General features: G+C 49.0%; 1 protein-coding gene across 1 annotated transcript in view; it reads right to left on the bottom strand.

The window, feature by feature from the left end:
• Nova2 (NOVA alternative splicing regulator 2) overlaps positions 1-20,879 on the bottom strand; it is a 35,861-nt gene extending 14,982 nt beyond the window's left edge. The window contains exons 1-2 of the mRNA XM_029555480.1: positions 20,743-20,879; positions 4,608-4,751 (exon numbers count right to left, since the gene is read on the bottom strand). Of these exons, the coding sequence (XP_029411340.1) occupies positions 4,608-4,751; positions 20,743-20,827 (229 nt within the window). The 5' untranslated portion in view covers positions 20,828-20,879. The remainder of the gene's footprint in view (positions 1-4,607; positions 4,752-20,742) is intronic.
• Between the last annotated feature and the right edge of the window lie 38 nt (positions 20,880-20,917).

The raw sequence follows: 20,917 nt of genomic DNA on the forward strand, positions 1-20,917 counted from the left end.
GTGAATTTATTTTGTAGGCACTTAAGATTTTTTACTTTGGTGTAAATATGTTAAAAATCAATAAAAATTCTGAAGACTCCAGGAGTGATGGCGCACACCTTTAATCCCAGCACTCGGGAGGCAGAGGCAGGTGGATCTCTGTGAGTTCAAGGCCAGCCTGGTCTGCACAGTGAGTTCCAGGCCAGTTAGGGCTACAGGGAGACCCTGTCTCAAAAAAAGACAAAAAAAAAAAATTATGAAGACAATCGTGTGTGGTTCTGCTTTTCTTCTGGGGGCTGAGTCTTTCATACAGACAAACAAATCTGAAGGTGTTTTAGTGTTACTAGGGAGTTGGAGAGGTCAGGAGTCTGAAGCCTTGGGTGGGTACCTCTTTCTGGGTGTGCCAGAAAAACTCAGTTGCCAACTTGACACGCCTGGGAAGAGGGAACCTCAATTAGGGAATTTCTTCTATAAGACTGGCTTGTGGGCATGTCTGTGAGGCATTTCGTTGAGTGATATGGGAGGGCCCAGCCTACTGTGGGTGGTGCCACCTCTGGGCAGGTGGTCCTGCGGCATACAAGCAAGCAGGCTAAAAGCTGGGAGTGGTGGCGCACATCTTTAATCCCAGCATTGGGGAGGCAGAGGCAGGTGATCTCTATGGGTTCAAGGTCAGCCTGGTCTACACAGTGAGTTCCAGCCCAGCTGGGCTTTTGACCCTGTCTCAAAAAAGACATCCCCCAAACAGAGAGAAAGAAAGCAGGCTGAGTACGGGCCAGGAAAGCAAGTTGGTAAGCAGAAGTCCTCTGTGGTCCCAGCCTCAATTCCAGATTCCTGCTCTCCTTCGTTTCCTGCCTTGGCTTCCCTCAGTGATGGACTGTCACTTGGAAGAGCAAGATGCAACAAACCGTTTCCACCCCAAGTTGGTTTTGGTCAGTGTTTTTTGTCACAGCAATGGACAGTAAACTAGGACACTGGGTCTCAGATTCATCATGAAAGACCTCAAAGGATTGAACCTGGGCTTTGGGGATCCATTACCAAAGTGGGGGCATCTTTTGTGTGTTCCAACCCCTCTTTTGAGATGAAAGCCTTGTGGAATAGACCCACAAGTTTGGTGTGTGTGTGGTGTGTGTGTGCGCATATGCGTATGTGTGAAAATCTCCTAGTACCACATTCTTTGTTTTCTGTTGGTATTGAGGATTGAACTCCCAGGGCCATTCACGTGCTGGGCAAGTGCTGTACCAACAATCTGTGCTCTGCACCCTCATTGGTGGAGTCTACTCAGGTGTTCTACCACTGAGCCATGCCCTGGCTCCTAAGTAGGGGATTCTAGGCAGGTGCTCTACCACTGAGCCACATCCCTAGCCTCTCATTGGTAGACTAGGCAACCTCTCTACCACTGAGCCACAACCCCAGTCACCATTTTTTAAGTTTTTATTTTGATACTGGGTCTTACTAAGTTACCAGGGCAGGTCCTGAACTTGTGACCCTCCTGCCTCTGTACAGATCTCTACCTCCTCACCTGGTCTACACTGTCACACTTCTGTCTCTCTGCTGTTATTTCCTGTCTGTTTTCTACACCTTGCAACAGACCACCTCCCAGCCTGTGGGGATCCCTGGCTCTTTGGGAGTCTCTTCTGTACCCCTCCCTCGCTCACTTATACTCACTGTTGGAGGCTTTTCCTCCAGGCAGCCCTGCTTGGCCTCCCTAGTCTGTATCATATGATGGCTGGGCTTCCAACCTTCCCTGACCTTCCTGTTCCAGCTCTGGTCACACCAGGTTATCATCCGTGTGGATGGGTTCTGTCTCCCTGGCTTGAGATCCAAGAGAGCAAAGCTGGACACTTCTGTCATTGCTGTGTCCCCATGTATGTCCAGCCCCGGAAACAGAGGAGGAGAATGTGTGTTGAGTGACTGAATGAAAAGATGTCAACCAGGAGCTCAAGAAAATATGCTGTCAGTCTCTTGCCTGGGCTCCTAGGGACAGGTAGGGCTGGGCTAGCAGGAGCTGCTTCCTGTGTCACTGCTTCAGGAACTGGCCCTGTTATATGGTCTGGAAGTTCCATGCCAAGGGCTGGTCATCTGTCTATGGACTGGGGAGAGACACGAGCTCACGGTGCATTGCTTGTTTGTCTGTACCGTGTCTGGTCTAGGAAAGTCAAGGACTGTCCTGTCTTCAGGGTATCTCAGCATCCTGGCCTCCAGGATGAGGCACTGGGTTGGGAGGATGGAATGACACATCTCATGGCACAGAATGTGATGCAGAGGCAAGGAGCCAAGTGTCCTCAGATGAATGTCCCAAGCAGAGGTCTTACCTACATCGTGCAGGCTAGAGGGGGACAGAGGAAACTGGGCCAGGATGGCTGGGGAAAGGAGGCAGGGCACCTGGGTTACTAGATTTTTCTCTGAACTCTGTCAAAGCAGCTTAGTGAGATGGGAGGCAGAGAGGCAGAGAGGCAGAGAGGAAAAGAGGGAGGAGAAGGTGAGAGGGAAGAGGGGAGGGAGAAGGGGAAAGGGAAAAGGGGGGAATGGGGGAATGGAGGGAAGGAGAGGAAAGGGGAGAGGGAGGAAAGAGGAAAAGAGGAGTGGGAGGGAGAGAGGGAAGGAGGGGGAGAAGGGAGGGAGGGGGCAGAAAAAGGAAGTGGGAAGAGAGGGGGGATAAGGAAGGAAGAAGGGAGGGAGAGACAGAGAGAAGGGAGGAAGGGAGGGAAAGGGGGTGGGAGGGAGGGGGAGAGAGAGAGATTGATTCAGACCCTGTGCTACATCTCTCTGGTGTGTGACCTAAAAAAAAAAATCCAAGTGGATTAAGACTAAACTAGAACCAGGGCTGGACTAAAGATACAGTTCCAGGGCCTTCCCTGGGTTCCTAGAGATCAAAGCTCAGCTACTCCCCTTGGGAGGGAGTGATAAAGGTATGAAAGCTACTGAGAGGGGTTACAGGGAGTAGAGGGATGCTTTAAAATGTGTGGTTGGGGGTGGGGATATAGTGTTGCTCAGTGATGGAGTGACTATCCAGCATGCACGAAGCCTTGGGTTTGATCCCCAGTACTGCCTAAACTGCGCATGGTGGCACATGCTAATCCCAGCATCTGGAAGGTGGAGGCAGGCAGATCAGGAGTTCAAGTTCATCCTTTGCTACGCAGTGCGTTTGAGGCCAGCCTGGACTACGTAAGATCTTGTCTCAAACCAAAAAATGTAATGGAGAGGAAAAGAGATGAAGAGGCAGTGAGGAGGTTTTAGAGAGAAAAGACCCCCAGCATGGGGACGCTGAGATGAGGTAGGAAAGACATCTAAAAAGAGAACAGAGGCCAGAAAGCAGGACCAGGTGCAGAGTCAAAGGACAGAAGCACCTGCAGTGAGTGACCCACATAGAGAGTTCATGCTAAGAACAGGTTAAAGCAAGGTTGAAAGGTGGGAGAGGAGGAAGATGAAGAGGAGGAGAAGGGGAGGAAGTGGAGGAGAAAGGGAAGTGGAAGAGAGGGAAGGGGTGGGGAGGAGGAGGGGAAGAGGAAAGTGGGATCCTGAGAGATCTGGAAGGAAAAGAGGGAGATGGGAGGGCAGAAAGGAAGGGGGAGAAAAGGGGATGGCAGACAGAAGGACAAACAGATGGACAGGATGGGAGCCTCAGAAGCAGAGAGAGGGGCAGGTCCGGGTAGAGATAGGCTGAGGGGCACAAAAGACAGAACAGGCAGAAACGGCTGTAGAAGCCTCAAGCCCAGCTTGGTGGTGCTTATCTGTAAATCTCAGCACCAGGGAGGCCGAGGAAGCAGGACTGAAAGTTTCAGACCAGCCTGGGCTACAGAGAGAGACTCTGTCTCAAAATCACACACACACACACACACACACACATGCTCACACAACCTGGCATGGCAGACATGCCTATAATTCTAGCACTTGGGCCAGGCATGGTGGCGCACGCCTTTAATCCCAGCACTCGGGAGGAGAGGCAGGAGGATATCTGTGAGTTCAAGGCTAGCCTGGTCCACAGAGTGAGTTCCAGGACAGCTGGGGCTACAGGGAGACCCTGTCTCAAAAACAAAAAAAAGACAAAAATAAAAATAAATAAATAAATAAATAAATAAATAATTCTAGCACTTGGGAGGTAAAGACGGGGATTAGGAGTTCAAGGTTCTTCTTAGGAAGTTCTAGGCCCGCCTAGGCTATATGAAACCTGGTTAAAACAAAACAAAACAAAATAAAACAGCGCCCCTCCCCTGAAATGACTCAGAAGCAGAAAGCCAGGAGATTAAGCTAGATGCAAGTTGGGGTAACACATCCCAACAAAACCAGGGTACAGGTAACCCCAATGGCTGTCCCCACCCAGCCCTGACACCTGCCTCTCTTCCCACTCTGGCTGCTCCAACATGACCAGAGGCAGCAGGTGTGTGGGAAGGGACACAACTGCTGGGCATCATGCAAATGACACCATGAATATGCAGAAGCTCACTGTCTGGCCCTGCCCCCACCCCCATCTGCTCAGGCCAGGCCCCTTGGGTTGAAGGCGGCTCAGCCTCTTTAAAAGGAGGAGAGGTCAGACCCTCAACCCTGTGCAGTCCTTCCTCACACCCAGGGCCTAGGGAGGAGGAGAGCCAGATCCAGCCAAGACATCTGGGGGCACGTCTGTGACTCACCTGGGTAGAAGTCTTTGGACTTGGACAGCTTGATGGTGGCTCCCGTCTCCTTTTGTAACTGTACAATGGTCTGGCCACCTTTGCCGATGATGGAGCCTGCTGCGTAGCTGGGGATGAGCACCTTCAGGAAGTATTCGCCTTCCTCTGCAGGGCACAAGGGGGGAAGGGAATCAGCGAGGGAGGGGTTCCCCTTCAGGAAGGTACCTCCAGGGAAGTTCACAAGGATGGGACACGTAGAGGAAATCACAGCTACACGGGGGAGCTGTGACCCTGGCAACTGCCATAAGCATGTGAACAGAGCCATCTTTGTTCAATTTTTTTTTTTTTTTTTTGAGACCGGGTCTCCTTGTAGCCCCAACTGGTCTGGAATTCAATATGTAGACCAGGCTAGCCTGAATCTCCCAGAGATCCGCCTGCCTCTGCCTCCCAAGTGCTGGGATTAAAGGTATACACCACCATGCTCATAGGTTCATTCAACTTCTTGATTTTGACACAGGTTGTCATGTAGCTCAGGCTGGCCTCACACTCACTATGTAGCTGAGGGATGACCTTGAGTTTCTGATCCTCCTGTCTCTATTTCCCAAGTGCTGGGATTACAAATGTGTGCCACCATGCCCAATTTATGTGGTACTGTAGATGAAATCCAGGAGTTCATGCATGCTAGGTGAGCACTCTATAAACAGCTACATTCTTAGTCTCATTCATTCATTCATTCATTCATTCAACAAACAGTGACTAAGCTCCTGCTTGCTACACACTTGGCACCAGTGTGGGGAAACAGCCGTGAAGAAAACAGTAAAAGCTCCCTGATTTTGTGTGCAAATAAGGCCAAAAGAATTTGAGTGATCTAAGCAAGAGCTCAGACAATTGCATTCTTTAAAGAGGAGACAGACTGTATTTCGTGTCAGATGGGAGGAAGTGGTAAAAGAACAAAAAGAAGCAGGAAAAAGGAACTGGGGAGGGGAGAAGACTGTGAGGTCAGATACCAAGGCCAGGGAGGCCGGGAAAGCCCTTCCCAAGAACACCACATCCTTGCATCACACTTTTATTTTCTTTCTGGTACTAGGGTTTGAACCTAGGCCTCCTGCAAGTAGTGTAGTACTGAGCCGCACCCCAGCCCCTCAACTGGGGGATTCTAGGCAGGGGCTCTACCACTGAGCCGCACCCCAGCCCCTCAACTGGGGGATCCTAGGCAGGGGCTCTACCACTGAGCCACACCCAGCCCCTCACTGGGGGATCCTAGGCAGGGGCTCTGCCACTGAGCCACACCCCAGCGCCTTACTGGGGGATTCTAGGCAGGTGCTTTACCACTGAGTCACACCCCAGCCCTCCTTTTACTTTTTTTGAGATAGGATCTTACTGGGTTGACCAAATTGGCTTTGAAGTCACTCTATCCCAGGCAAGACTTGAACTTTAAGGTCTTCTTGCCTTAGCTTCTGTTGTTATCTGGGCCTAGCCCTGAGAACATATCCTTAGTCATCATTCATCTGTGCCACTTAAAAGACGCTGGACTCCATCACACGCACTTTACATATACCAGTGCTTTCAATGTTCACATTGGTCCTGCTATTAAGAAGCCCATTCTACAGATGAAGAAATGAAGGTGAAGAAATTATCCTGGATTCACTGACAAGGTAGGATGCAGAGCTGAGATTTGAACTCACCCTGGCTCTATACTCCATATTCTGGACAATTATCATTATGGAGGGAAGCAGAACAATGTGGCTATGTAAAGGATGAGCAAAGGCCCTGGGGTCAGTTGGTATGAGTTCAGAGAAGAACAAGGTGGCTGAGAGATGGGTTAGTGGGGGGGAAACAGGACAAAGGGGCTGCTGGTGATGGTGGGGTGGAGAGGCTTGAGGGCCACAGTGATGCCAGCTCTTATGCAAAGAAGATAGGGCATCAAAGGGATATGATCTAACTTTGGGTTTAAGAATACTCCTCTGGGACCTGGAGAGATGGCTTAGCAGTTAAGAGCACAGGCTGCTTTTGCAGAGGACTTGGGTTTGGGTCCCAGAACCCACACGGAGGCTCACAACCATCCTTAACGCCAGGTCCAGGGAATCTGATGCCATTTTCTAGCCTACTCTGGCATTGCTCAACATGGGTGCACTTACATACACGCAGGCAAAACACTCATACATATAAAATAAAATAAAAACACTGCTCTGGAGCCCAGTGAAATGGTCAGTGGGTAAAGGTGCTTGGTGCCAAGCCTTACAAGCTCAGTTTGATCCCTGAGAGCCACAGGTGGGATGGAAGAACTGACTCCAGCAGGTTATCCTCTGACCTCCACATACATGCCATGGTATGCTCACGTGTGGGAACATACAGAAACACACGCACGCACAAATAAATAAACAGAATGTTAAAAGAAAAAGCTTTTTTCTTTTTAAAGTACATTCCTCTGAGCTGGGGATGTGGCTCAGACCCTAGAGTGATTTCTTAGCATGCATGAAACCCTGAGTTCATACAACTATAATACTAGCACTTGGCAGGTGGAGGAGGCAAGAGGAACAGGACTTCAGGGCCATCCTTGACTACATAATAATTCAAGGCCAGCCTGGGCTACAGGAGACCCTGTCTCAACAAAACAAAACAAGAGTATTCTTCTGATACTTGTGACAGCTGTAGACTTTGAAGCGAAAAGGTGATAGAAGTGGGTGTTGTGAAAGGAGTCACTGTGAACGTGAGGGACAGTGGGCTGATTCAGGGAGCAATGACGGGGGGATGGATGAAGGCTGGACTGTTTTCTGTGTCTGTGTCTGTGTGTATGGTGAGGGTGCATGCATGTGTATACGTATGTGTACACGTATGTGTATGTGTGTACACACAAACGAGAAGGCTACAGGACAACCTCTGTCACTCCTCAGGAGCTGTCCACTGGCCTGGAACTCGCTATGTAGATCAGGCTGGCCTCAATCTCACAGATCCACCTGCCTCCGCCTTCTGAGTGTTGGGATCAAAGGCATGCATCGCCACATCCAGTTCACCTTGTTTTTTTGAGATGGGATCTCTTATTGCTCTGGAACTTGCTGATTAGGCTAGGCTTACTTGTGGAGGTCAGAGAACAACCTGTAGGAATCAGTTCTCTCCTTCCACCAGGTGAGTCCCAGGGATTGAACTCAGGTTGTCAGGCTTAGTGGCAAGCTCCTTTACCCACTGAACCATCTTGCCAGCCCCTAGGTGTTCTTATTTTATAGACCAATGCCCTCGGTAATGCAGTCACATGTAAACCATCTAGTTAATGCATCCTTAAGGCAAATCTCTAACCTCTTTCTACCTTCTAGCCCCAAGGCCTCCCAAGGTAGAAACTCTACAGCCTTCTCAATGGATGGCCTTTTGTGCTTTGCCCCCCCCCTTAACTTTCTCATTTATGGGCACCAGACTCAATGTCCTTTTAGGTCTTCAAACAATTCCTGCTCCCTTCCACCTCAGGGCCTTTGCACATTCTCTCTGCCTGGCACTTTTCTCCCTATCTTATCCTTTTGGGGGAGCTCCACTGAAATATTATTTCTTAAAGCTTTCCTGGAACTCTGACGAGGGGACAGACTCCCCGTCTCCCACCTTGCTTCATATACTCAGAACAATTTGTCATGGAGGGCCACTAAGGACCAAATCAATAGAATGAGCCCCTGTGTCTCTTGGACAGTGTAACAGCACACAGTAGGTTTGGAATGAAAGGTGGGAAGACAAAGAGGAGAAGGGACATTCTGCTGTCGAGTCTAAATTGTCCCCCACGATTTTCAACATGTTCTTTTAAACAAAGGAAGACTTTTTACTGTTTCACACGAAACACCAAGTGGGGCAGTGGTGAGCAAGCTGCCTTCCAGAGCCCATGAAAGAGAACTGCTGTGTTGGTGGTGTGCTTGGAAACACACACACACATACACACACACACACACAAGAAATTTAATTAAAATAAAGAAGAACTAAGCTGGGTGTGGTGGCACACCCCTTTAATACCAGCACTGGGAGGCAGAGGCAGGTGGATCTTTGTGAGTTCGAGGACAGCTGGGGCTACAGGGAGACCCTGTCTCAAAAAGAGAAAGAAAAGAAAAAAAAAAGAATTGCTATAGAGTGATGGGGGTGTCTGTGTGACTCAGTGGTAGAGACCCTACCTAGAATCCCCTAGTGAGGGGAGGGGTGTGGCTCAGTGGTACAGTGCCTCCAGTACCATTCTTCAGGCCCTGTGCTTTACCCTCAGTATTATAAAAAATAAGGAGATCAGAACTGGAGAGACGGCTCAATGGTTAAGAGCACCGGCTGCTCTTGCAGAAGATTCGGGTTCAATTCCCAACACCCACATGGCAGCTACGAATTGTCCTTAACTCCAGTTCCAGAGGAATCCAACACGCTCTTCTGATCTCCATGGCATTGCACAACACGGGTATACTCACATACATGCAAGCAATACACTCATACACATAAAATAAAAATAATATATATATTTTTAAAAAGGATATATAGTGCTGGGAGGGGTAGGTGTTAAGTCCTTCCTACTTCAGCCCAGGTCCTTCAGAATGAAGGTTCTGGGTTCCCAATATGTTTAGGATGGTAGTATGGGGTAGAGTTGCTGGACCTTCTAAGCATGGGAAAGAAGTCAAGAATAAAGGGGTTTTGCTGAGCCCAAGGCAATCCTCTTAAAGTAGCCTAATAAGACCATTAAGCCTATTAGGTAATTAATCCCCCAAGAAGCCATCACCCAGACCCCTTCTCAATTCACTTTCTTTCTTTCTTCTTCTTCCTTTTCCCCCCTTTTGGGACAAAGTCTAGCTATGTACCCCAGGCTGGCCTCAAATTCATAACCTTTCTGCCTCGTCAAGTGCTAGGACAACAGGCCTACAGTACCACAATCATCTCCCTCAGCACCCCTACTGAGGACCAATTGTGTCTGTCTTCTGTGAAAACTGGGACATCCCTGCATCCTTCCCTGTCTCCTCTCTCTTGGATTCCCTCAAGCTGCTGTATGGATCAACCCAGAAAAATCTCAAACCAAGTATCGATTTCATCACTGAAGGGCTGTGTGGCTTTGGCCAAACCGCCTTACCTCCGTGGGCCTTAGTTTCCTAACAGCAAAGTCTGGGGCATGGTAGCACTAACCGTTACAGTCATTCAGTCAATGACAGAGTGGAAAGTAGTTAGACTTCTCTGGGACACACAGGGCTTAGCTTTCCACTCAGGTCATAGGCTTGGCAATAAGTACCACACTTGCTGAACCAATGGACCTGATCATTTCTTTTTCCTTTTATGGGTACTATATATTGAACATGAGGTCTTCTGTACACTAGACAGGCCCTATCTCTGCGCCTCACCCCGACCCTTCACTGGGGGATTCTAGATAGGTGCTCTACCACTCAAGTCACATCCCCAACCCTCACTGGGGACTCTAGGCAGGGGCTCTACCACTGAACCACACCCCAGCCCCTCACTGGGGGATTCTAGACAGGGGCTCTACCCACTGAGCCATGCTCCAGCTCCTCACTAGTTGCTCCTAGGCAGGTGCTTTACCACTGTGTCATGTCCTGAATTCCTGAGTGGTAGATTTTGAGCAACCACTGAGCTACATCTCCAGCCTTCTTTTTATTTTTTACATTTTTGTCTTTTTGAGACAGGGTCTCCCTGTAGCCACAGCTGACCTGGAATTCACTATGTTGACCAAATTGGCCTCTGTCTCACAGAGATCCACCTGCCTCTGCCTCCCGAGTGCTGGGATTAAAGGCGTGTGCCACCATGCCCTGCTGAAGACTTCTTTTTAACTTTATTTTGAGACAGGATCTAAGCCACCCAGCGAGACCTTGAACTCATCACCTTCCTGCCTCAGCCTCCAGAACAGCTACACTATAGACAGGCACGTACCTTCCCACCTGTTTAGGGATGACTTTGTGATACAGGGGAGACCCTGTGTCTGGTAACCTGCCTTGCACCTCTCTAGATCCTTCATTTGAAAAATTTTATTGGGCTGGAGAGATAGCCCAGCGGTTAAGAGCACTGACTCCTCTTGCAGAGGACCTGGGTTCAGTTCCCAGCACCCACATGGCAGCTTACAACCTTCCTTAACTCCAGTTCCAGGAGATCCAACACCCTCTTCTGGTTTATGTGGGTGCTGCATGCATATGATGCCTGTATATACGGGCAAGCAAGACACTGATATATACAAAATTTAAAAATTTAATTTGTTATATTTTCTTCAGTGAGGGTGCATATGGGTGCCTCTGTGTACGCACATGGGGTCAGAGGACAACTTTAGGGAGCTGGTTCTCTTCTACTGTGTGGATATGGGGACCGAACTCAGGTTGTCAGGCTTGCCAGCAAATGTCTTTACATGCTGAATCATCTCTCTAGCCCTCTCGAGCTCCTTTCTGCTGCCTTTGTGAATTCTGTCCTTCCTACAGGTCTGTGAATTTCTACCTCTTTCCTTCTCTTTCTTTTAAGACCTTCCTGAATATCAGCGGATAACAGTCCTTGCATTAGAAGTTGGGGATACAGCCTCACAGATAAGACTTTTTTCTTTAAATTCCTTTTAAGACACATAAACACGTTTGTTTATTTATTATTTATTTATTTATATTTTTACTTTATTGCCTGTGTATGTGTAAGTGCATCTTTATTGTGCAATGCCCAAGGAGGTCAGAAGAAGGCCTCAAATTCCTGGAACTGGAATTATGGACAGTTGTTTGCTGCCCTTGTGGGAGCTGGGAATTGAACCTGGGTCCTCTTGTAAGAGCAGACTGTGCTCTTAACTGCTGAGCCATCTCTCCGGCCCCAAACACATCTACTTAAAAGTAACTTTTTTTTTTGTTTGTTTTTTTTGAGACAGGGTCTCCCTATAGCCCCAGCTGTTCTGAAACTCACTATGTAGACCAGGCTGGCCTTTAACTCACAGAGATCTGCCTGCCTCTGCCTTCCAAGTACTGGGATTAAAGGTGTGCGCCACCATGCCCTGCTAAAGGTAACTTTTTTGACCAGTGAGATGGCTCAAAAATATCAAGTCAGGCATGGTGGTGCATGCCTATAATCTCAACACTCAGGGGGCTGAAGCAATTGAAAGTTCCAGGTCAGCCTGGGCTGCAGAATGTGTTACTGTCTAAAAAAATCACAGCAACAATAACAGACAAACATGGACTGATGAGAGGACTCAGAGGGCAACGTCACTTGCCACCAAGCCTGACAACCGGAGTTTGATGTCTGGAACTCACATGGTGGAAGGAGAGAACCAACTCCTACAATGTTTTCTTTGATCACATTAGGGCCATGGCATGAGTATGTGGGTGCAGGATGCACAGAGTGAGTAAGTAAATAAATAAATAAATAAATAAATAAATGAATGAATGAATAAATGCAATTCAAGAAAACAAACCGGAGAGGAGACAGTTATTGAAAACAAATCCCAACACCAGTGAGGTGGAAGCAGAAGATCAGGAGTTTAAGGTCCTCCTCCTTTACCTAAAGCTAGTCTGCATGACAAGAAAACAACAAACAACAACCCAGAGCCACCAAACAAAATATCACAACTTTCCTTCAGATGTAGAATCTATCTAATTATTGGGGCCGGGGATTTAGCTCAGTTCATGGGGTATCTAGCATGGACTTTTTCTGGATTTGATACCCAGCACGGTATGAACTAGCTCTTGGGGTACACACTTGTGGCCTCGGCGTTTTGTAGGCAGGGGCAGGAGCTGAAGGTTATATCTTGGGCTATATATTGAGCTCAAGACTAGCCTGGAGTACTTGCCTCAAAAAAAAAAAAAATCTAGAGGCTGTTAAGATGCTCAGAGGTTAAGAGCACTTGTTGCTCTTGCAGAGGACTCGAGTTTGCTTCTGGCACCCACATGGCAGCTAACAACTGTAATTCCAGTTCCAGGGGTTCTAATGCCCTCCTTTGAGCACTGCACAACACAGGTGCACTTAAAATCATGGCAGGGAAAACACTAATACACATAATTTTTTTTTTTTTTTTTTTTGCTCTTTTTGAGACAAGGTCTCCCTGTAGCCCCAGCTGTCCTGAAACTCACTATTGTAGACCAGGCTGGCCTTGAACTCACAGAGATCCGCCTGCCTCTGCCTCCTGAGTGGGATTAAAGGCATGCACAACCATGCCCAAAATCTAATTTATCTATCTATCTATTCATCTATCTATCTATCTATCTATCTATCTATCTATCATCTATCATCTATCTATCTACCTACCTGCCTACCTGCCTATCTACCAACCATCTATAGAAGACAAAAAGGCAAAAATAACTATATACTGAGGAAGGGAGGGACAAGAGAGGGCAATTGAAGCCGGGCATGGTGGCACACACCTTTAGTCTCAGCACTCAGGAGGCAGAGGCAGGCAGATCTCTGCGAGATTCAAGCTAACCTGGTCTACAGTGAGTTCCAGGCCAGCCATGGCTACATAGTAAGGCCCTGTTTCAAGAGAGAGAGGGGGGTGGAGGGTAAGGTAATTGAAGGATGAATTTGAGCAAAGCACAATGATTTTATATATATATACACACACACACACACACATATATATATATATATAGTTACAGATGTGCTGTGGCACTTGTGCTCTTACACATATGGACACACACAAACAAATGAATAAACGTAACAAAAATATTTTTTATTTTTATTTTATATGTATGAGTGTTTTGCCTGCATGCATGTAAGTTCACCCAGGCATGCATTTCCCAAGGAGGCCAGAAGAGAGCATCAGATCCCCTGGAACAGGAGTTAGGGATAGTTGTTAGCTGCCATGTGGGTGCTGGGATCCAAACCCTGCTCGTCTGCAAGAAGTCAGTGCTCTTAACCACTGAGCCACTTCTCCAGCCCAAATGTAATTAAAAAATTCAAAGACATAATGAAACATATTGTTTTGCACATTAAAAAATTAATTGAAAGAAAAGCAAGCAAGGGCTAGAGAAGTGGTTCAGAGGTTAAGGCCACTACTGTTCTTCCAGAGGACCTGAGTTTAGTCCCCAGCCCCCACGTCAGGTGGCTCACAACTGCCAGTTCTAAGGGATCCAATGTCTCTGGTCTCAGAGCACACCTGCATGTACATGCACATACCCATACACACATATGCACATGCACACAAATAAGTGAATAAATGTAATAAAAATTTTAAATAATTAAAAAACATAAAAATCCTGAGAGAAGCAGAAAAGCCACAAAAAAAGTGGGGGTGGGATTTAAAATAATTGCCAATACCTTCAATTTGTCAAGCTGGTAAGGACTTTTCCTGATATAGTATATTATATTAACATAAAGTTACAATAGTAAAAGGAGAAAAAAAAAAGGTTTGATCCACAGGCTACCTTAACTCACTGGTGGGTGGTGAGACCACCTGCCTGCAGAAACTCAGAATTCTTCACTCCATGGGTCCCCACTGTGGTCCTCTCTCTGCTGCCAGTCCTTTCCAGAAACTTCCACCCATCCTTCCTGTTTGGGAGAGTCCCACCTCTCCTGGTGAGAAGCCAGGTCTCTGTTTCCTACGGCAAAGGCAGGGACGTGACCTCAGCTGAACTTGGAATCCTGGGACATCACAGGTTCTTACCAGGTTTGAACAACCAACTTTCAATTTTCTGTGCCTGAGAGAAGTTCTTTCTTGCACCAAGGCAGAAAACAGACGCCAGAACTCACACATACCCAACCCATTCTCAGTAGCTGTTCTGGGGTTCAGGCAGCTTCTGGGACTCAGTGAAAGTGAGTGGGAAAATGGACGAGGAGAACGTCCGCACCCTCATGCGCCTGTCTGACTCAGGACTGCAATTTCATGCATCTCCACCTGGAGGAGAGATTGGGCTGACTCCCTCCTCCCTACTGAGTCCCTGGCCAACCCCCCCTCCCTCCGCTTTTGTGCCCACCTCCCTGGACAACAACCAGCACTCCTCACCATAAAAAAGGCTTGTTTACCTAAGATTTGGGGTGGCATGCTAACAGGATGGCCGTCACAGAGTTGAACCTGTAAGATGGCCTGAACTCTGGGGGTGACCAATGACAAAAGCATAGCCCAGCCAGGCATGGTGGCACATAATCCCAGTACTGAAGAGAGAGAGACAGGAAGACTGCTCCAAATCTGAGGCCAGCCTGGTCTACATAGTGAGTTCTAGGTCAAACAGCTACATTTGAGACTCTGTCACAAAACAGGACAAACACCACCCACAGCCCCAAAAACCATTTGGTTGCCTTGTTTGTATGTTTTTTTTTTTTTTCTTTTTTGTTCCTTTGTCCTTTTTTAGAGCTGGGGAATGAACCCAAGGCCTTGGGCTAGCTAGGCAAACACTCTACCACTGAACTAAATCCCCAACCCTGAAAAAGAACATTAAGGACTGAAGAGATGGCTCAGTGGTTAAGAGCATTTGCTAAGCAACCATGAGGGCCTGAGTTTGGATTCTAGCAGCCACATAACAAGTCTTACACCAGTACACACCCCCAACCCTAGTGCTGTGGAGGTGGGAGACAGAAGGGTTGCTGGGCTTTCTGGCTGTCAGCCTAGCCAAAAAATGTGAGCTCCACGTTCAAAGAGAGACCCTGACTCGGAGAATGAGACAGAGATTGATAGGGGAGGGCAACAGAGGCCTCCACACAAGTGTGCACACAGGTGAACACACCTGCATACATGCATGCACACATTACCCACCCCCCACCCACACACACACATAGAGCTGAAGGCGTACATATCTTAGACAGGTGGCTTTTGGTTGTACCACGTCTGGGGAGCCAACTGTCTTCACCATACCTGTTCTTTACAGGAGCTGAGGAGGGGAGAGTTGGCCTGTCCTATGAAGGAGTGTAAGGTTAGTACTGTCATTGGAAGCGTGGGGGATGTCACTAGGGAAAGATGAGAGATGGCAGAGGAGTGCTATGTGAGCATGTATCAGAGATGAGGGGCATATTGGGCATGTGGGGTCCTTCCATGAGTGACCACGTGCCAGTTTGTGCAGAAGAACAGCTCATCTGGATTGTGTTTGTTCAAGGTAAGATTCCAAAGCAGTGGGGCTGGAGATGTGGCGCAGGGATAGAGTACTCATCTAGTATGTGTGAGATCCTTGGTTCAATTCCTTAGCACTCAAAAAATTTAAAAAAAAAAAAAAAAGGAAAGAAAAAAAAGGTGGCTAGTGAGATGGGAAAAAGGTGGCTACCAAGCCTGATAACCTGAGTCCACCCTTGGAACCCACACTGTGGAAGGAGAGAACTACCTCCTGCAAGTTATCTTCCGACCTGTACGTATGTTATGGCACACATGTGCCCAAACACATCCAAACAAATGAGTAAATAAATATAATAAAATTCTAAACAAAGCAAAACGCACAAACAAAAAAAGCGAAAGTAGAGTCCCCTTAAGGCAATTCTCTCTTAAATTACAAATAAGGATTTTTGGGGGACTGGAGAGATGGTTCAACAGTTAAGAGCATATCCTGCTTTTGCAGAGGACCTGAGATTGGTTCCCAGCACCCACATGGGGCAGTTCACAACCACCTGTAACTCCAGCTTAAGGGGCTCTGACACCTCTGATGTCCACAGGTACCTGCACTCACATGTTCACGTCAGTCCCTCGCCTGAATACACATAATTAAAAATAATAAAATGAATCTGTAAAAGAGAACCATTCTTTGAGCCAGGCATGGTGGCACACGCCTTTAATCTAACCTGCACCCCCGAGAGGCAGAAGCAGGTGGATCTCTTGGATTTCTTCCAGATTCTTTGTGGGGCAGTTACTGGTAATGATGGGCTAGGGAGACCACTCAAGAGGTTCAAGCACTTTATAAGAGGACTGGAATTTGGATCCCCAGATCCCACAGAGATGCCAGGTGACAGTACAGACATGAACCACTGTATCCGAATCTCACATAGGAAATATCAATGAATACCATGACAGCTATCTAGAGAGTAAGACTGTTCCCATTTTCCAGACAGAGAGAACTGAGGCTCAGAGTATTGAAAACACTTGCCTGCAGGTCCCACAGCAAACATATGACAGCAATAACCTTTAGACCTTGTAGGGTTTCCTTCCAGGGCTCTTGTGCCAGTGACATTATTTTTGTGGTATGTGTGAGGGATGCTGGGAGTGAGTTCTGGGTGCTGTGAGCTCCTTGGGGTGTGAAATAGATATGTGTATGTCTGCAGATGATGGGATGCTTTTCTGTGCTCTTTCTGTATTTTGGGGGGACAGGAGAGGTGAAGATACAGTTAAGATTATGGGCACATTCTTTGTTTTAAAATTTTTATTTATTATTATTATTAATTATTGTGTGTGCATAATGTGGGAGGGGTGGTGCATGTGGCATGGAGCATGTGTGGCAGTCAGAGGACAGGTTTGTGGAGTTGCTTCTCTCCTTCTCCAGGATCTCCTAGAGTTGGGCTCCAGGGATCAAATGTAGATCCCCAGGATGGGGGGACCAAATGCCTTTACCATCTCTAGGGGCTACTTCTAGGGGATTCTCTTAAGCCCCACTCCTTTTGGTGCTAGGGGTAGAACCCAAGGCCTTGCACATGCTGGGCAAGCACTCTACCGCTGAGCCACACCCCAGCCCCTCACTGGGGGATTCTAGGCAGGTCCTCTACCACTGAGCCACCCTCCAGCCCCTCACTGGGGGCTTCTAGGCCGGGGGTCAACCACTGAGCCACACTCCCGCCCCTCACTGGGGGCTTCTAGGCCGGGGGTCAACCACTGAGCCACACTCCCGCCCCTCACTGGGGGCTTCTAGGCCGGGGGTCAACCACTGAGCCACACTCCCGCCCCTCACTGGGGGCTTCTAGGCCGGGGGTCAACCACTGAGCCACACTCCAGCCCCTCACTGGGAGATTCTAGGCAGGTGCTCTACCACTGAGCCACACCCCCCAGCTCCTCACTGGGGGATTCTAGGCAGGGGCTCTACCACTGAGTCACACCCCAACCCCTCACTGGGAGATTCTAGGCAGGTGCTCTACCACTGAACCATGACCTCAGCCAATCACTGGTGGAGTCGGGACAAGCACTCCAGTTCCACAGCTGAGCTACATCTCCACCCTGTTTTTTGTTTTTGTTTGTTTTTTTAAAACTTTATTTTATGACAGGGTATGGCTCAGTTGCCCAGGCTGGCCTTGAACTTCGATCATCCTGTCTCATCCTCCTCTAGCTGCAATTCGGGACAGGCTTTTTCTTTCACCAAATAACTCCCTAAGCTGGCTTTCTTAAGCTCTAATGTCTTCACTAGAGTCTTCCTGTCCTTAGTGTCTCCTTTTCCTCCTAGGGGCCTCTTGCCAGGTCTGTCCAGCCTGCTACCACTTGTGACAGCTTAGAAGAGCCCCTCACCCCTCTGAACCTCGATGTTATTCTCTAAACAGCCCATTATCATAGAATCCATCTACAAAATACAGCCAGTCTCTGAGTTCAAATCACAGCTCTGTTTCTTCTTAGCTGAGTGACCTCGGATGAGTTACTTAACCTTCCCTTTGAAAGATGAGTAACGGAATTGTAAGGATTAAATGATCCATGTCTAACAGTCGTGTCCTGGCACCATAAATGTTAGCCATTATTATAATTTACTAGTATTATTACAGCATAGAATGTTATAAGAATGATACAGAATGATACATCGATATTAAACAATAATATTGCTAACCACCCTGACATTATCACTGTATTTATTGTCATGTCTACATTTGAAAGCTGCAGACACATAAACACAGAATACAGAAGGAATGACCAAGCATCCCACATCCACCACGGTCCTTCACTACAGGGTGCCATCAATTTGGGTTCAAAGTTACAGACACTTGCCGTCTGCCCTCGAGTATTTCTATCAATAAAGGACTTCCTCTTTGAATATCCTGGCTTCAGTTTCCCTAAGTGTACCCTGGAGGTGAGGAAGGGGTACAGGAGTACCGGAGATATCCCTAAAGACTGCACATAGTATTGCCACTGTAGGAGAAAGTGCGATAACCCATAGGTTAAGTCCCTGGGACCCAGAATCAATCAGTTCAGTCTGAGAAATTCTGGCCATACCACTTAGAAATCCTGTGACCTCGGACAAGCCTTTTCATATTACTGAGCCTCAGTTTCCCTCATCGGTAAAAACGCACCTCAAAGCATCTCTCCAGAAGGTTGCACTGAGAAATTCACCCATGTTTTGGGAGCCTGCTATACTAAGTGCCACTACTGGAGAAAACAGTTAGCAGCCACTCACTGTGATGTGCTGCCTAGCCAAATCTAGAGCAATCTCAGTCCCTTTAAGACAAGGGTGGGACCCTCCTTCCCCCATCCTGAGGAGGAGAGCTGTCAGCCAGGCTGGGTTTGGGGACCTCCTCGGTCCCGAATCCCTGCCAGGACTGGCAATGGCTGAACAGGAAGCATGGAAGGAAGTGGGCCGTGGACATTTTCATGTGTGTGCTGGAGGGTGGGGGTGCAGGAAGACGGACAGGAAATTCTCTCCCACCCCTCCCCCAACTTCCCTTTCCTCCAATTTCTGCTGAACACCCTTCACAGGCATCCAGGGGACCTTGAACCCTGTCCCACCTGGTTGGAGGTGAGAGGGATTAAAAGCTGGGGGGGGGGCTTGTGTGTACCCAGGGGAGGTGGTGGGAAGCCAGCACCCAACCCCCTCCGAGCTAGGATGCATGAAGGGTATACACTCTCTCTGTTCAAGGCCAGAGGAAGGCAGGATCTGGGCCACCGTGACCATGGAGAGGAGTTTGTCTATTCTGGGGTCTCCCTCTTTCCATGGAGCCAGAGCCCACCCTCCCAAGCCCTGTCTATCCCCTGCATCCCCCAACATCAAGGGGGACACCTAGAGTTCCCAGGTTGGCCTGGCTTCTCTGGGGTCACAGACAGAAACGGTCCCTCCTGTGTAGCCTATACATCTCTGAGGTGTCTAACCCTGAGCTGACTTACACATACACACGTATGGCCTCCGCTGTCACACCATGCATCCCTCCTACATCTCTGGTGTGACACATCCAGCTATTCCACATACACACCTCCCCTCCCTACACATTCACACACGTTTGAGTGTCACACATCTCGATCCATGGTGTCGTAGTAGCACATGTACCCTGTCACTTGGGACGGGGCTCCATCTTTGTCTTTAATACACCTTCATGAATTTCACTGACAAGCTCACCTCTCCCTTGCCATACCTCCACCTCCTCCCGTTACACACCCCCTCTGATGTCACCACTGCACACCTCCACGTGGCACACCCACACCCTTTTCGTTGTTACATGCCAGTAACCACCTTCTCCTGGTCCTTCTCCATCCTATACATGCCTGTATCCTACATGCATGGAACCCCTTTCCCCATCCACACATTCTCACAGTTCACACCCAGGGCCAGCCCCTTTGGCCTCCCCCACACACCCCCTTGCATGTCACACACCCCTTCTCACTCATGTGTCACACTGCCACATCCCCTTTGAGAGTGACAAGCATACACCCTTGTCACACACCCACCATGGAGGTCTCCAACATGGAGCTGAACCCCCTCTGAATCAGTCCAGTCTTTTACACATACACTCACACTCTGTCATATCCATGGTCCCTTAATGTCACAAAACCAGGCCTTACAGGGCCCACCACAGATATACATACCTGTCCTAGCCTCCCCTCCCCTCACCCAGTTTTACACACCCACTCTTTTTCATGTCATCCAACACACCCACCCAGCCTGTCCCCACGGGCAATCCCGTGCACTGTCCACACCCACCTCTCTCAGGGACCCTTGCTCAGGACATCCCCAGGGAAGGAGGCTGAGAAGCTCCCATCCACAGGCCCTTCTCTCTACTCCTTCCCCTCCCCCCACAGGGAGAAGCAAGCCTGGGGAACACCTCTGCCCCAAAGGGTCACATCACACACCCTTCAAGGACACACTGGCCCAGAAGGGGCCCACGCCCCTCATCCTTCGCGCCCCCCCAATACCACAAGGACACTTACCACCCCCTCCCCCCCAGCCCCTCTCGGCGCAGACAAAGCTCTCAGCCCCCCGGGCCTTGGCGACAAGAGAAAGGGGTCCGTCCAGGTCCCAAGCTCCTCGCAGAGGGGCGCCCCTCCCCTCTCCAGAGCGCTTGCACCTGCCAGCCGAGGGGGGGAGGGAGGATGGAGAAAGGCGATCTCCCTCCGCGCGCGCTGCTCCCCCACACCCCACGCCGTCCCGCCGCCCTTCCTCACCTCCCGTGTTGCTGCGCTTGGTGCAGACCACCTCGGGGGGCGTTTCGAGGGGCCTCTTGCGGGAATCCGGGGCCTCGGGCTCCATGGGGGGGGCCTGGGGCGGCGGCTGGTGCTGCTGCGGCGGCTGCGGCGGTGGCGGCGGCGGCTGCTGTGGCGGCGGCGACGGCTGCTGGGG

The sequence above is a fragment of the Nannospalax galili genome, unplaced genomic scaffold (assembly GCF_000622305.1).
Source record: "Nannospalax galili isolate Female #2095 unplaced genomic scaffold, S.galili_v1.0 scaffold385, whole genome shotgun sequence".
NCBI lineage: Eukaryota > Metazoa > Chordata > Mammalia > Rodentia > Spalacidae > Nannospalax > Nannospalax galili.